Source organism: Sorex fumeus, unplaced genomic scaffold, assembly GCF_029834395.1.
Source record: "Sorex fumeus unplaced genomic scaffold, SorFum_2.1 ptg000035l, whole genome shotgun sequence".
NCBI classification, from domain to species: domain Eukaryota; kingdom Metazoa; phylum Chordata; class Mammalia; order Eulipotyphla; family Soricidae; genus Sorex; species Sorex fumeus.
In genome coordinates, this window is record NW_026606092.1 from 25,150,732 (window position 1) to 25,168,488 (window position 17,757).

Consider the following 17,757-nt stretch of genomic DNA (forward strand, 5'->3'; position numbering starts at 1 on the left):
TTGTAGATTTACAATTTTGTTGTGCTTGGGTTTGATTATACAATGATCAGATACCCATCCCTCCACCAGTGCCCATTTTCCACCACCAAGGATAATATCCCCCCCACCCCCATCTCCCCATCCCCCCCCTGCCTCTGTGGCAGGGCAATCCCCTGTGTTCTCTCTCTCCTTTTGGGTGTTGTGGTCTGCAAAAGAGGCATTGAGTGGCAAACATGTTCAGTCCATAGTCCACTTTCGACATGCATCTCACCTCCTGAGAGGATCCTCCAAACACCCTTTATTTGGTGTTCCCTTCTCTATCTAAACTGCCCTTTCCTCTAGGATACCCGGCTGGCCTCTAAGTTATGGAGTAATCCTCCTGGTGCTGATCTCAGCTATTCTTGGGTATTAATCTCATATTTTGTTACTTTATATCCCCCAGATGAATGCAATCTTTCTATGTCTATCCCTCTCTTTCTGACTCATTTCGCTTAGCATGATACTTTCCATGTTGTACCACTTGTATGTAAATTTCATGACTTCATCTTTTCTAACAGCTACATAGTACTCCATTGTGTAGATGTACCAAAGTTTCTTTAACCAGTCATCTGTTCTTGGGCATTCAGGTTTCTTCCAGATTCTGGCTATTGTAAAGAGTGCTGCAATGAACAAACAAGTGCAGATGTCCCTTCGACTATACATTTTTGCCTCTCTGGGATATATTCCCAGGAGTGGTATTGCTGGGTCAAATGGGAGCTCAATTTCTAATTTTTTGAGAATCGTCCATACTGTTTTCCAGAAGGGCTGAACCAGTGGACATTCCCACCAACAGTGAAGGAGTGTCCCTTTCTCGCCACATCCACGCCAGCATCGGTTGCTTTTGTTCTTTTGAATGTGGGCCAGTCTCTGAGGTGTGAGATGGTATCTCATTGTGGTTTTGATCTGCATCTCCCTGATGATTAATGATGTAGAGCATTTTCTCATGTGCTTTTTCGCCATTCGGATTTCTTCTTTGAGAAAGTTTCTGTTCATTTCATTGCCCCATTTTTGGATGGGGTTGGATGTTTTCTTCTTGTGGAGTTTAACCAGTATTTTGTATATCCTTGATATCAACCCCTTGTCAGATGTGTATTCGGCGAATATCCTTTCCCATTCTGTAGACTGTCTTTGTATTTTGGTCACTGTTTCTTTGGAGGTGCAGAAGCTTCTTAGTTTAAGATAGTCCCATTTATCTATCTCTGTTTTCACTTGCTTGGCCAGTGGCATGGCATCTTTGAAGATACCATTAGCTTCAATGTCATGGAGGGTTTTGCCAACTTTGTCTTCAATGTACCTTATGGTTTCTGGTCTGATGTTGAGGTCTTTAATCCATTTTGATCTTACTTTTGTACATGGTGTTAGGCAGAGTTCTGAGCCCATTTTTTTGCATGTAGCCGTCCAGTGATGCCGGAGCTGGAAACATTTTCAAAGTGATTGCATCGTAATTAAATTTCACTAGCAGTGTAAAAATAATAATAATGATGATCTGCCATTAGCTATTATAGTATATTTTTCTATCATAATCAAACAAATGAGTGACGGTGTAGTTCATTGGGTTCTAGTTGCTTCTGCCTGACGAGTAATGATCTTAAGGTTTTTGTATTTTTCACTTTTTAAAGAGGAATCAAAATTTTCTATATATTTTGGGTATAAATTCCTAATCAGAAATATAATTTGAAAATATTTTCCCTCTTTGTATGTTGCTTTTTCACTTTTCAAAAAAAATTGATGATCCTTTACTTATATTTATTTTGGTTTTTTCCTTTTTTCTTAGCAATTTTAGTTATTGCTAAGAAACCAGTGCCTAATCAAAGACCACTGAAATGTACTTATATATATTCTAGACATTTTGTGCATACATCTATGTACAAAACATATTTGTATGTATTATTCATATAGTGTATAATTTTGATCATTATATTTAGTTATTACTGGATTTGGCATATCAATTTGGTCTATTTGGCACCAAACATCAGCCAAGCGGCACAAATGCTTGCGGACTTTGACCGTGAGTGTGGAAAGGTCGGACTACAGCTGAATCTTACGAAGACAATGTTTATGAGAAACAGCCTTGTTCCTGACGCTCCATTCGCTCTCAACGGAACCACCATCTCCGAATGCAACAGTTATATATACTTAGGTCGAGAAATCAACATGATGAATGACCTGGCACCTGAGTTACGCAGGAGGAAGAGAGCGGCTTGGAATGCCTTCAAGAGCATTGAAGAAATAACTAAAAGGACAAAGAACCTCCAGCTACAAGCACATCTCTTTGATTCCACTATTCTTCCTGCATTAACATATGCCTCAGAGACCTGGACCCTACGAAAACAGGATGAGAACACTATTCGGGTCTCTCAAAGAGGAATCGAAAGAACTATGCTTGGAATATCACGATTCACTCAAATGAGAGATAGAATCCGGAGTTCTGATCTTCGTCAACGCTCAAGAATCAGGGATGCTGTCTCATTTGCCAAGACATCAAAAATCAGATGGGCTGGACATGTAATGAGGTTTACAGACAACCGCTGGACTAGAGCCATTACTGATTGGATTCCACGAGACATCAAAAGATCATGTGGACGCCCACCTATAAGATGGTCAGACTTCTTCGTCAAGACCCTAAATGATCGGTTTGAGGCTCTACATGTTCCAAAAACGAACAGATACCATTGGGCTACGCTAGTACGCAACCGGGATGAATGGAGACGTTACTGGCACCCGCTCGAATAAATCGATGAATAACAGGGATTAAGTGATTAAGTGATATTTAGTTATGTTATATGTTTAGAGCTAAATTTTATAATATAGCATAAAGTTTAACTTTAATTCATCTGCCTGTGGAAATTCATAAATTCTTGATAGAGTAATCATTTCAATATTGAACAACTAGCTATACAACAAAGTTTTAACAAAATCTCTGAACTCATAAGCCTCCTTCAGTGACTGAGAAGTTCCCAGGTCATCCAAAATCTGGAAAGAGGTGGGGAAAAGATTGGCACATATTAAATGTCCTGCAGTTTGCTTATAACAAGCATCTTTTCTTGGATAAAAGTTCTTTGAATTGATGACAGACCTTAATTTCTGGAATTGAAAAAACAGGTCATTTGATTATTTTTGTTAATGCCTTTTTTTTTTACAGAGAAGAGGATTATGGAATGCCTTTGATTTATAATGCAGGAATTGGCTTTATAATCCTCTTCATGTTTGCCAAAATTTGAAATAATTCTTTGAGATTTATAAAGCAAGAATACTGGCATAAAGCATACAGTTAAGAGGATATGGTAAACCCACTTTGGGAACAGGCTAGTGTTACATTATTTTGACTTTGGAACTATGATGGAGCCTCACTTTTAAAAAAATTGATAACAAAATCATTCCCCATTTGACTGTAGAGGCCAATGAAGATTACAATTATTGTTCTTAGACTTATAGCTTTCATACATTACTGTCCCTAAAAAACATGTTCCTGACTAGAGAGTTCTCTGCCTCTTTATAGTTATGTGATCCTATATGAGATAGTAACCTATTGTCTAAGAAGTATTAATAGTTTATTTTATTTAATTACACATGCTTTTAAGGCTATTCATTTCTATATGATTCCAATTCTGGATTTCTCATTTTAAAATTTGTTAGACAAATTGTTTATTTGCCACAATTTTGTCATTTTTTTTCTTCAGTCTTTGGTTTTGTGTCATGTGCAGCAATGCTAGGGCTATTCCTGACTCTGCACAGGACTGGCCGTGTCTGGATCAGGGTCTCATCATCTTGAGTGAGGATCAGTCCTGTGTGAGGCAATTACTAACTTTCAGTGATACATACTGAGATTTCTTTATGCATTCATGCCATTGAATATGTGGATTGTTTTCACATCCTATTTTTTTTGAACTAATACTTTTGGAGAAAAGAAAATTTCACAGAGAAAAAAGAAGAAACTGAACTCAAGCTAAGGTTTCTAATTAAGTTGCTAAGATCCCAGAGACTTAATTTACTTCAGAGCTAGAATTTTTTTATAAAAAGTACTTGGTATCAGTATTTTATTTTTTTTAGTATGTGAGCAGCTTAGCAGTGTTTATTTTTAAATTTAATTTCATTGTGCACAGAATATTCATTATTAAGCAGATTCCTAACTATTCCTTTACATTTACTTTGTAAAGCAGTACCTGACCATTTCTTTAAATATTTCATGTGTGTTCAAAAGAAAAAAAATTATGATTCTGATTTCTATGTAATTTTTGTGGGTTGAAATTTTTGTTTCCTTATTGTTCTAATCATATTTCTGATCATAACTGATCTCATATCTTATTTTACTAGAAATTGTGTCCAAAATATTTACAAATTGATTATAGATTTATCAATCTCCCTATTCAATTAAATCAGATTTTTCTTTGTGTGTTTTCAGTGTACATAATTAAGTTTTCAACTTTTTAAAATTTTATTTCATATGTTCTTTTCTTTTGTATTGTATAAGAGTAAGCCTTTTATTCATATTCAAACTATTTGTCTCAAGATCTATTTGACTATTTTTGATATTGTATTATTTATAGTTTAATCATTAAATAAATATTTTGCATATAAAAATTGGGAATCTTGTAAATACATCTTTTTTGAAGGTATTGAAGAGTTAACAATTGAATCCACTTGCCCAACCTTTTGTCTAATGGGAAAACTTTCAATTATTATTTTAATCTCTTTGTTAATAATTAGTCTCAGATCTTCTTTCTCCTGATTGAGTGTTGGGAGTTTATAGGATTCCAAAAATTCATGCTTTCTTCTAGGTTCTCCAGTTTTATGAAATGATTTTTATAGTAATTTCAACAGTACTTTTGAATTACTGCGGTATTTTTTTGTAACTTTTCCCTTTAATTTCTACACAATTTATTAGACTTTTTATTTTCCTTTTCACTTTGTGAGTCTATGTAGGGGTAATCGATCTTGTTTTAGAAAGCCAAGTCAGTCCATCCTTTGTTTTAGTTCCTCCCTTCTTCTGCTTACTATAGACTCTTAGTTGATCTCTTTCTAGTAACTTAAAATGTCTAGCTAGGGATCTATAGAAATACTACTGCAGACGAGTTTGCAAAGCAAAACATTCTGCATGCCTTGGAATAAATATCTGGCTCTTTCATATGGTCCCTTGAGTACAGAAAAGAATGATTCCTGATTACAAAGCCTGGAGCACTGCTGGATATGACCCCAAACCCCACAAAAGATTATTTTAAAATGTATAGTTCGGATATCTACCTGAATTTTTTTCTTGTCTCCTGATTAATATTTGCACTGATATAAGCTTCCTTCCTCTTAGATCAACTTCTACTATGTTCATACATTTTGCTAGGTCTTATCTTTACTTTTATTTTTTTTCAAGGAACCATTTGATTTCTTCTTTGATTTACTCTTTGATCCACTAGTTGTTCAATATTAAATTATTTGATTCCCAAACTTGGCACATTTTCCAGGCTTAGTTTACAATTTTTTCTGCTCTTTATCAGAGAATATCATAGTTATGAGTTCTGTATTTTTGTTTTATGGAGACCTATTTTGTGTTCCAACATGCCTACTTTGTGATATTGAAACATATAACTTAATTCTTTCTTCTTGGTAATAATTTTGTCAACTTTATATTATTATATTTTCAGATATACAACCCTTTTTTAAAATTTTTATTAGTGAAACACAATGAGGTACATTTGTAGACTTACAAATTTTTGTCATTGGGTTTCGATTATACAATGATCATATGCCCATCCCTCCACCAGTGCCCATTTTCCATCACCATGGATCCCAGTATCTGTCCCCCCCATCCCCCCCATCCCACCCTGCCTCTGGCAGGGCATTCCCTTTTGTTCTCTCTCTCCATTTGGGTGTTGTGGTCTGCAGAAGAGACATTGAGTGGCAATCATGTTCGGTCCATAGTCTACTTACAACATGCACCTCCCATCCTGGGAGGATCCTCCAAATACCCTTTATTTGGTGCTCCCTTCTCTATCAGCTGCCTTTTCCCCTAGCATGCCTGGCTGACTTCTAAGCCATGGAGTAATCCTCCTGGTACTGATCTCAGCTATTCTTGGGTATTAATCTCCTATTTTGTTACTTTATGTCCCCCAGATGAATGCAATCTTTTTATGTCTGTCCCTCTCTTTCTGACTCATTTCACTTAGCATGATACTTTCCATGTAGTACCACTTGCATGTAAATTTCATGACTTCACTTTTTCTACCAGCTACATAGTACTCCATTGTGTAGATGTACAAAAGTTTCTTTAACCAGTCATCTGTTCTTGGGCACTCAGGATTTTTAGATTCTGGCTATTGTAAAGAGTGCTGCAATGAACAAACAAGTGTAGATGTCACTTCGACTATACTTTTTTGCCTCTCTGGGATATATTCCCAGGAGTGGTATTGCTGGGTCAAATGGGAACTCAATTTCTAATTTTTTGAGAATCGTCCATATTGTTTTCCAAAAGGGCTGAACCAGTCGGCATTCCCACCAGCAATGAAGGAGGGTCCCTTTCACAACTTTTTGATATGAAAATATTTTTTATTCCTCATATTTTCACTTCTTTTGATTTTACTTGTCAACATTAGAATTCTTAAGACAATATGAAAACAGTTCTAGTGATATGTATCTCAGTGACACATTAGTAATTATTTCACTGATTATTTCTAAAATTGCTCTTAAGAGATTGTGCTAAGTTTAAAATGAATGGTTCTATTATACACGTATACTTATGCATTTAAAATTAACTTTTAAAAAGAGTTAATTTTTTCTAGGTTCTCTTGTTTCGTGGCATGCAGACTTTCAAAGTAATCTCTGATGATCTTTTGAATTTCTTTGGTTTCTGTTGTGATATCCCCATTCTGATTTCTGATTCGGTTTATTAGGGTTCTCTCTCTCTTTCTCTGTGAGTCTTGCTAGTGGTTTATCTATCTTGTTTATTTTCTCGAAGAATCAGTTCTTGGTTTTATTGATCTTTCAGATTATTCTTTTGTTTTCCATGTAGTTGATTTCTGTTCTAAGTTTTATGATCTATTTCCTTCTGCCTGGTTTGGGCTCCTTTTGTTGGTCCTCTTCTAAGATCTTGAGCTGTGAAGTCAAGTTGTTTATGTGGAATGTTTGCAGAGCTATAAATTTTTCCCTTAACACAGCTTTGGCCGCATTCCCTTGGTTCTGGTGTCTTAATTCCCATTTGCTTCCAGGAGTGCCCAAGAACAGATGACTGGTTAAAGAAACTTTGGTAAATCTACACAATAGAGTACTATGTAGCTGTTAGAAAAGATGAAGTCATGAAATTTACATACAAGTGGTACTACATGGAAAGTATCATGCTAAGAGAAATGAGTCAAAAAGAGAGGGACAGACATAGAAAGATTGCATTCCTCTGTGGAACATAAAAAAACAAAATAGGAGACTAACACCCAAGATAAATACCAGGAGGTTCACTCCATGGCTTGGAGGCCAGCCACACATGCTAGAGAAAAAGTCAGCTCAGATAGAGAAGGGAGCACCAAGTAAAGAGTGTTGGTGGATCCTCCCAGGATGGGAGAAGCATGCTGAAATTAGACTAGAGATCAAACATGATTGCCACTCAATGCCTCTTTTGCAAACCACAGCACCCAAAAGGAGAGAGAGAATAAAAGGGAATGACCTGCCACAGCGGCAGAGTGGAATGGGGGATATGGGTGTGGGAGGGATACTGGGATCAGTGATAGTGGAGAATAGGCACTGGTGGACGGATGGGTATTCGATCATTGTATAACTGAAACCCAAGCACAAATATTTCTACATCTACAACTGTACCTCATGGTGCTTCACTAATAAAAATTAAATAAAAAAAATAAAAAACAAATTAAAAAAAAGTTAATTTATTCAAACTCTAAGAGTAATACTCCATTTGACTTTTACACTTGAAAATTTCATTTTGTTTATTATCTAGCTGTTTTTCCATTAATTTCCCATGTGACAAATTAGATTAATTGATTTTAGAGTTTTTATCTATTGTTACATTTTTAACTAATTCCAGATATCTTTTGTAATTCTTTTAGATTTTAAGAATTTATTTTCTAATATTGTAAGCAGAAATTTTTCATTTGCAAGTAAAAATGCTATCTTCAATGCTGTTATATAAATAAAGGGAACAATTTAAGTGCTTTACTTAGTTAATTTGTATTGATATAATATTGGAATATATTTTAGGTGTGTATTATCTAAAATAAATATGAGTATATTGTACGTTCAATTCACTAAGGATCAGTTTTATCTTCACCACAGAAATGCTTCTACTTGTCAGATTTAACCACCCATTTTTTTATTTCTTTCTGGTAGCCACTAATTGTTTTGTGGTTTAAATCCACTAACAGTGTTAAAGGTTTTGTATTATTCACTGTTTATTTATTTTTATTTATTTATTTTTTGGGTCACACATGACCATGCACAGGGGTTACTCCTGGCTCTGCACTCAGGAATTACTCCTGGTGATGCTTGGGTGACCATATGGGATGCTGGGAATCAAACCCGGGTCAGCCGCATGCAAGGCAAATGCCTGACCTGTGCTATTGCTCCAGCCCCATATTGTTTATTTTTATGTATATCACATATTAATGAGATCTTATGGTGTTTATTATTATCTGTACTAAACATATTGTCCTCTATGTCTGTACATATTGTTGCAAATTGCAGGATTTAATCAATTTTTAGGCTGAGTACTATTTCATATTGTAACTATGATATATGTATATATTTATATCAAAATTCTGACAATGTTTAGTAATTTTCAGATATTGAAACACTTTTTCATTTTATTTTTTTACTTTATTTATTTGGGCTGGAGCGATAGCACAGCGGGTAGGGCGCTCGCCTTACAAGCGGCCAACATGGCCGACCCGAGTTCGATTCCTCCGCCCCTCTCGGAGAGCCCGGCAAGCTACCGAGAGTATTCGATATGCCAGACACAGTAACAACAAAGTCTCCAGTGGAGACGTTACTGGGCCCGCTCGAGCAAATCGACGATCAACGGGAGGGCCTTTACCTTTACCTTTACTTTATTTATTTATTTATTTTTGCTTTTTTGGTAAAATCTGGTGATGCACAGGGGTTAATCCTGGATCATGGACTCAGGAATTACTCCTGGCAGTGCTTGGGGGACCATAAGAGATTCTGTGAATCGATCCCTGGTCAGCTGCATGCAAGGCAAACACCCTACACACTGTGCTATCACTCCAGCCCCTGAAACACTTTTTTAATGTGCAAAATATAAAATTTAAGTTCAAATCTCTTTTTGAAATCTCCTTCCCTTTCCCTTATTTATGTTGATGCATCTTCAAATTCATTCAGTCAATAGGATATATTTCAAAACATCCTTGCATTATGGAAATAGCCACCACTTCCCTTTGATGGAGCTTCTCCCACGGTGACAAACCCAACTACACTCTCCATTGAAATTCATTTTTTTTGGTTCCTTCTCCTTTATAGACCCATAGTCATGAGATTGACTCAGAATTGAGAAGAGAGGAGTTCATTTTACCAACACCTGGGAATAACTATAGTGACTTTTATTTGTTTACTTGCTGCAGAACTCACACTAATGCAGAAAACCAACAAATTTGTCTTTGAAATGCAATATTTTTTATATTATTCATTCAAAAATTAGTGTATGTGTATATGCAAGGAATACAATCACAATTGTGCATCATTTTAATAAATAACCATAAAATTAATTTAATGTTTTTTTATTTTTTATTAATTTGTACATTTACTAAAATTATAGACTAATGTTTCTGTCCTTAAATGTCATCATGATTGTGTACTGGTTTTTATTTTAAAAAGACTGTCAGAAACTTTTCAATGTACATAAATAAAAAGTGAACCAGAAATGACAAGACAGTGCCAATGCAGGGATAATTCCCTTATAATTGATAACTTGCTAGAAAATGGAATTTGACATTGTTCATCGTTATACCAACATTCACGGAGGCTGAGTATTACAGGCATAAGGGTGTTCTAGGACCACAAAATATCTTCTCATATGTTCAAAATAGTTTTGTTTCAGCTATGAAAGTCTGTCACCATAGTCAAACTCGTTTCTAAACAAGTAGGTTTTTTAGGTACTTTCACTCAGAGTCTCTTACATATTTCTAGGACTATTGATTTGCGGACAGGAGAAACTCTAATCAAGTTCTTTATAGTCTGCATTCACATGTGATGACCACTCTTCATATACTGTCCACCTTCTTTTTTAATCTTTTTAATTTTTTAATTTCCACCTTCTTTTTTAATCTTTTTAATTTTTTAATTTAATCACCATGAGCTAAAGTAACAAATCTTTCTTGTTTTATTTCCAGTTATACCATGATCAAACACCCATCCCTCCACCAGTGTACATTTTCCACGATCAAAGTGTTCCTAGTATCCCTCCTGCTGCCCACATCCCATTCATCCCCCTGCCTCTGTGGCAGAAAATTTCCCTCTTTCTCTCTACTTATGGCCATTGTGGTTTTCAATACAGATAATGAGAGATCATTATCTTTGGTCCTTTATCTACTTTCAGCACACAGCTCCCATCCTGAACCATCCTCCCAACCATCATTGACTTAGTGATCCCTTCTCTATCCCAACTGCCTGCTCCCTCAACTCATAAGGCAGTCTTACAATCATGGAGCAATCTCCTTGACCCTTGTCGCTATTGTCCTTGGATGTTAGTCTCCTATTGTGATATTTTATATTTTACAAATAAGTGCAGCCATCCTATATCTGTCCCTCTCTTTATTACTCAGTTCACTTAGCATGATATTTTCCATGTTCATCTACATATAAGCAAATTTCATTGCTTCATCTTTCCTAGCAGCTGCATAGTATTCCATTGTATAGAGGAACCAAAGTTTCTTTTTTTTTTAAATTTTCTTTTTATCAGTGAAACACCATGAGGTACAGTTGTAGATTTACAATTTTTTGTGCTTGAGTTTCGATTATACAATGATCAGATACCCATCCCTCTAACAGTGCCCATTTTCCACCACCATGGATAATATCCTCCCACCCCCATCCCCCCATCCCCCCCTGTCTCTGTGGCAGGGCAATCCCCTGTGTTCTCTCTCTCCTTTTGGGTGTTGTGGTCTGCAAAAGAGGCATTGAGTGGCAAACATGTTCAGTCCATAGTCTACTTTCGACATGCATCTCCCCTCCTGGGAGGATCCTCCAAACATCCTTTATTTGGTGCTCCCTTCTCTATCTGAACTGCCCTTTCCTCTAGGATACCCGGCTGGCCTCTAAGTTATGGAGTAATCCTCCTGGTGCTGATCTCAGCTATTCTTGGGTATTAATCTCATACTTTGTTACTTTATATCCCCCAGATGAATGCAATCTTTCTATGTCTATCCCTCTCTTTCTGACTCATTTCTCTTAGCATGATACTTTCCATGTTGTACCACTTGTATGTAAATTTCATGACTTCATCTTTTCTAAGAGCTACATAGTACTCCATTGTGTAGATGTACCAAAGTTTCTTTAACCAGTCATCTGTTCTTGGGCATTCAGGTTTCTTCCAGTTTCTGGCTATTGTAAAGAGTGCTGCAATGAACAAACAAGTGCAGATGTCACTTCGACTGTACATTTTTGCCTCTCTGGGATATATTCCTAGGAGTGGTATTGCTGGGTCAAATGGGAGCTCAATTTCTAATTTTTTGAGAATCGTCCATACTGTTTTCCAGAAGGGCTGAACCAGTGGACATTCCCACCAACAGTGAAGGAGTGTCCCTTTCTCGCCACATCCACGCCAGCATCGGTTGCTTTTGTTCTTTTGAATGTGGGCCAGTCTCTGAGGTGTGAGATGGTATCTCATTGTGGTTTTGATCTGCATCTCCCTGATGATTAATGATGTAGAGCATTTTCTCATGTGCTTTTTTGCCATTCGGATTTCTTCTTTGAGAAAGTTTCTGTTCATTTCATTGCCCCATTTTTGGATGGGGTTGGATGTTTTCTTCTTGTGGAGTTTAACCAGCATTTTGTATATCCTGGATATCAACCCCTTGTCAGATGTGTATTCGGTGAATATCCTTTCCCATTCTGTAGAGAACCAAGGTTTCTTTAATCAGTCATTTGTTCTTGGGCACTGAGGTTGTTTCCAGATTTTGGCTACTTTAAACAGAGCTGCAATGAACATATAAGTGCAGATGTCATTTTAACTGTGCTTTTCTGTGTCCTCTGGATATATTCCCAGAAGTGGTATTGCTGGGTCGTATGGAAGCTCAGTTGTGGGTTTTTCAGGAAATGTCCATATTGTTTTCCAAAATGACCGGACCAGTCAGCATTCCCACCAACAATGAGAGTCCCTTTCTCTCCGCATCCACATTAACACTGGTTGTTCTTGTTCTTGTTCTTTTTGATATATGCCAGTTTCTGGGTTTGAGATGATATCTCATTGTTTTGATTTGCATTTCCCTGATTAATGATGTAAAGCATTTTTCATGTGCCTTTTGGTCATTTGTATTTCTTTTATGAGGAAGCTTCTGTTCATTTCTTCTCCCCATATTTTGATGGGTTTGGAAATTGTTTTCATACACAATTCTATCAATGTCTTTTATATACTGGATATTAACCCCTTATCTGATGGGTTCTGGGTAAATATTTTTCCCATTCAGTGGGATTCTTGTATTTTGGTCACTGTTTCTTTTGAGTGCAGAAGCTTCTTAGCTTGATGTACTCCAATTTGTTTGTTTGTTTCCACTTGCTTGGTCAATGCCATTTCATCTTTAAAGATGCCTTTATCTTCAATGTCATGGTGGGTTGTGCCTACATTTTCTTCCATGTACCTAATGGATTCATGTCTGAAATTGAGATTTTTAATTCACTCTGATCTGACTTTTGTGCCTGGTGTAAAACAGAAATCGAAGTTCACTTTTTTTTTTCTTTTTTGCGTGTAGCTTTCCAATTTTCCCGGCATCAATTGTTGAAGAGGCTTTGCTTATTCCACCTCACGTTTCTTGCTCCTTTGTCAAAGATTAAGTGATCATATATTTGATAGTCTATGACAGAATATTCAATTCTGTGCCACTGGTCTGTTTCTAGCCAGTGGCACTGGCCTGTTTCTAGCCCAACCATGCTGTTTTAATTACCACTGCTTTTGTAGTACAGTTTGAAGTTGGGGAAGGTAATCTCACCCACATCTTTTTCCCAAGGATTCCTTTAGCTATTAATGGAAGGTTATTGATCCACATGAATTTCAGAGACTCTGTCCAGGTTTTTTAAGATAAAAGGAGTGATTCTTAGCAGGGCCATATCGAGAAAATTTTGTATGGAGGAATTTACATCCTTTCTGATCTTCCTCTCATCTCCTTGGGGTCCAGCTTTGGCATGAGGCCCTCAATCAGATATCAGGCAGCAGCCTCTCTAGCTCTTCATATGCCCAACTTTTGAGCACCCGGCTGGTCCCTGTGTGCCCAGAAAGCCCCCTTTAACTTTTTTTGTTTATTTGTTTTATTTTTGGGGTTTATGTTTTTGTTTTTTGCTTTTTGGGTCACACCCGACAATGTACAGGGGTTACTCCTGGCTCTGCACTCAGTAATTATTCCTGGTGGTGCTCGGGGTACAATATGGGATGCTGGGAATCGAACCCGAGTCAGCCCCATACAAGGAAAACGGTCTACCTGCCATGCTATCACTCCATTTCCCTCTGCCCCTTCACATTTTCTTAAAATTTAAAGTCGTTCCTTTAATGGCACAGAACTATGTAAGAGATATAGCTTTTTATTGAGGTAAGGAGCTTTTGCACCACACCAAGTGGTATTCAGGGCTTACTCGTGTTTCTGTGGTCATTGCCTAGTCCAAGAAAGTCTTGGAGGAACATATGTGGTATAGGACATCAAAGAGAGGTCAGGGGCATGCAGGGAAAATACCTGACCTACTGTATATCTCTGGCCCTTAAAATGTAACTTTTAAGCACTTCGATTTTGACCTCAGCATTTTATAATTTTTGCTTACCAAATTTGGAAAAATTTTCATGTCTTTTAAAACTGAATTTAATTTCAGATCCTTTTGAAGCATTCATCATCTTTTCTATTCGCCATGAGATCAGAAGGATTGATCTTCATAAAAGAGACTATAGTCTACTTGTTCCTGGACTGAGAAACACAATAGCACTTGATTTTCACTTCAATCAAAGTTTACTTTATTGGACAGATGTTGTAGAAGACAGAATATATCGAGGCAAACTTTCTGAAAGTGGAGGTATGTTCTACAATTTTGGCTTAATTTTCAGATTATTTTTTTAAAGGAAGATTTCATAAAAAGTTTTGTAAATGACAAGGTATTTTGATTAACTCAGCCATTTTTTTAAATCTCTTCTCTCACATATCTGAAATCAGGGATTTATGAAGATATGCTGGCCAGGGCCAGGGTAGTGTAGACTGTTGGGAAATTTTCCACAACAATAATTATTACTATGCAATAATAATTATGGTGGGCTTTTCCACATAATGAGTCGTAGTTTTTCAAGTTAAAATAATTTTGCTCGAGCGGGCCCAGTAACGTCTCCATTGGAGACTTTGTTGTTACTGTGTCTGGCATATAGAATAAGTCACGGGGATCTTGCCAGGCCCTGCCGTGCAGGCGAGATACTCTCGGTAGCTTGCCGGGCTCTCCGAGAGGGGCGGAAGAATCGAACTCGGGTCGGCCATGTTGGCTGCGTGCAAGGCAAACGCCCTACCGCTGTGCTATCGCTCCAGCCATTTTTAGTGTTATTTAGGAAATAAATTTTCTAAATATGATTGATATGAGTTAAATATTTCAAGTATAAATTAACTGATTCATTTTATGTATAAGTGAGACTTTTTAAAGAGACTTGATGTATATGTAGTTTATCTGGGAAAAAGCTGAATTTATTTGGTATTTGTAAAGTCAGATATATCCAACAGTTTTTAATTTGTCTTTTAATCACTTTTGCAATTTAAAAAAACATGATTTATAAACATATAAGGTAATTATGAGATGTGATTAATTGTCCTGTAAAATGACCTTCTGGTAATTTACAAATATATTATATTTTTAGGATTAGTTATCTTGTAGGGTTTTTTTCATTTTAAAATTTTGTCACAATGTCATTAGGGAAAGGAAGTTCATAAACTATAAATATGCTATTTTATTTTAACATATCTTTAAAACATTGTTTTAATTTCAAACCAAATTTAGGAGTGAATTAAAAAGAATTGGTTGTCATTGCGATATTATTTTATTATGCATTTTATTTTGTATATATTTGGTTTGGGGGCCACATCTCTTGGTACTCAGGGCTCACTCTTGGCTCAGTTCCCAGGGATCACTGCTGACAGGACACAGAGGATCATATGAGTTTTTGAGGTCAAATCAAGATTGGCTCTATGCAACAAAAATATCTTATCTTTTGTGCTGTCTCAACCAACACTCATTGTGTATTATTAATAAACACATTAGTAACAATGTGTATGTGTTTAATGTGTTTATTATTCAGGATATTTTATTTGTGATGCTTCAAGAAAGAGTGGCTTCTACTTTGACATAATTCAGGTTGCCTCAAGTATACATTCTCTTTATTCTACTCTTGAAAATTGACATTAAGTTATATTGCCCTACGTTTAGCCAGCATATCATTATGATTTCCCAAAATCCCTCAGTTTGATTTTAAAAAGTTCAGAAACAGGTTTTGGTTTTATCTTGTTTTGCAATTGAAACATTATTATTAGCCCTTTCCACCTGCCCTGTAAGGATTCAAGAGATATTTCTCTTTTTTTTCTGAACCATCCAAGATTAAACATTTCTGACAGGAACATGAGTAATTTTAAATTTTATACCTTAATTTCCTCTATAATAAGAATTAATTTTGGGGCCTGGGATGATAGCACAGCAGGTAGGGATTTTGCCTTGCACACGGTCTATCTGTGTTCGATTCCCAGCAACCCATATGGTCCCCTGAGTACTACCAGGGGTAACCCTTAGTGCAGAGCCAGGAGTGACCCCTGCGCATTGCCAGGTGTGACCCAAAAAGCAAATAATAATAACAATAATAATAATAGTAATAATAATAATAATGTTTTGCTTTGTATTTTTAAAATTTTATATAATGTTTGAGCTGGAGCGATAGCACAATGGTAGGGTGTTTGCCTTGTGTGCCGCTGGCCCAGCCGGGCCTGGTTCAATTCCTCCGCCCCTCTCGGAGAGCCCGGCAAGTTACTGAGAGTATCTCGCCCGCACGGCAAAGCCTGGCAAGCTACCCGTGACATATTCAATAGGCCAAACACAGTAACAACAAGTCTCATGATGGAGACAGTACTGGGCCTGCTCAAGCAAATCAGTGAACAATGGGAGGACAGTGACCTATATAATGTTTGATATTTGAACTACTGAAAAGTACGTATTTCCTTTTATCGTTAATGTGTTCCTTTTTGGTTTTCATTTTGCCCTCACCCTCATCCCTTCATCAACATTTATTTTTGTAGGTGTCAGTGCTGTTGAAGTGGTTGTAGAGCACGGCCTGGCTACCCCAGAAGGACTGACAGTTGACTGGATAGCAGGCAACATATACTGGATTGATAGCAATCTAGATCAAATTGAAGTAGCCAAATTAGATGGGACATTAAGAACTACCCTAATAGCAGGAGCCATGGAACATCCCAGGGCCATTGCTTTGGATCCAAGATATGGGTAAGGATATTCACCTTTCAGAGTCACTCTTTTTTTTTATATTTATTTATTGAATCACTGTGGGAAAAGTTACTAAGCTTTCAGGTTTAAGTCTCGCTCATACATTGATCAAACACCTCTCACTTCACCAGTACTCATTTTTCACCACAAAGAACCTCAATATACCCCCATCCCACCCCTCCCAATGCCTGTGAGGCAGATGAATTACACTTAACTCTTCTCTACATTGATTACATTCATTGTTTCGACAAAAGATGCACCATTATTGTTTCAAATTTCCGCCACAACAATCAGAATTCCTAATCGAACCATGGTCAGAATTGCAGAATAGCGGCCTTGAGATTTTGGATTTCTGCCAAAGAGCCAGATAATTAAGACATTGGTTTCTGTGCATATGGCTGTGCCGGAGAGCCGCTCATGTGGGGCAACTAGTGACCTTGGTAGGCCGTGAAGGACAAGCCAGTACCATCCCCCTTCCCATGAGACTGCAGTTGCCCTGTCACCACAGGCTCATACCTGGCTTTCCAATAAGTTCCAAGGTGGTGGCCACCTTGCTGCCAGGAGGGAAAAAAGGTGGAAGGAAGCAAAACCCGTTCCCTCCCAGGGAGGCATGGCACTGTAGTTTAATGCATGGTCTATTCACTTTTCTGCCACAAATCCAGGTTCTGGATTAAGTTCTTTGGCCCTGTAAAGCCATGATTGTGTCAGAGAGCCGCTTGTGGGGGGCAACTCATGACCTTGGGAGGGTGTGAAGGATTAGCTGGTACTGTCCTCCTTCCCATGAGACTGCAATTGCTCCATCACTGCTGGCTCATATCTGGCTTTCCAATAAGCTCTGAGGCGGCAGCCACCTTGTATGCAGTCCAGATGCATTTCTGCCAAAAGCCACTGGGTTTCAAGATTTGTTTCTGAGTCTCTGGGATCATGGCCGTTAATTAGCTTGATCAGCAGCCAGAGAGGTCATTTGTATGTGGCAACTCGGGGGCTCACTGGGATGGGGAGGAAAGGGCCGGTTCCACCCCCATCTGGTGAGGCCCTACATGTCTCGTCACTGCGGGCCCAAACTGACTGTCC

General features: G+C 37.4%; 1 protein-coding gene across 1 annotated transcript in view; it reads left to right on the forward strand.

Moving 5' to 3' along the window:
• The window catches only part of LRP1B (LDL receptor related protein 1B), a 1,985,988-nt gene that overhangs the window by 1,277,353 nt on the left and 690,878 nt on the right, over positions 1–17,757 (forward strand). Inside the window, exons 24-25 of the mRNA XM_056117551.1 lie at positions 14,038–14,235; positions 16,479–16,683. Coding sequence (XP_055973526.1) covers positions 14,038–14,235; positions 16,479–16,683 — 403 coding nt within the window. The remainder of the gene's footprint in view (positions 1–14,037; positions 14,236–16,478; positions 16,684–17,757) is intronic.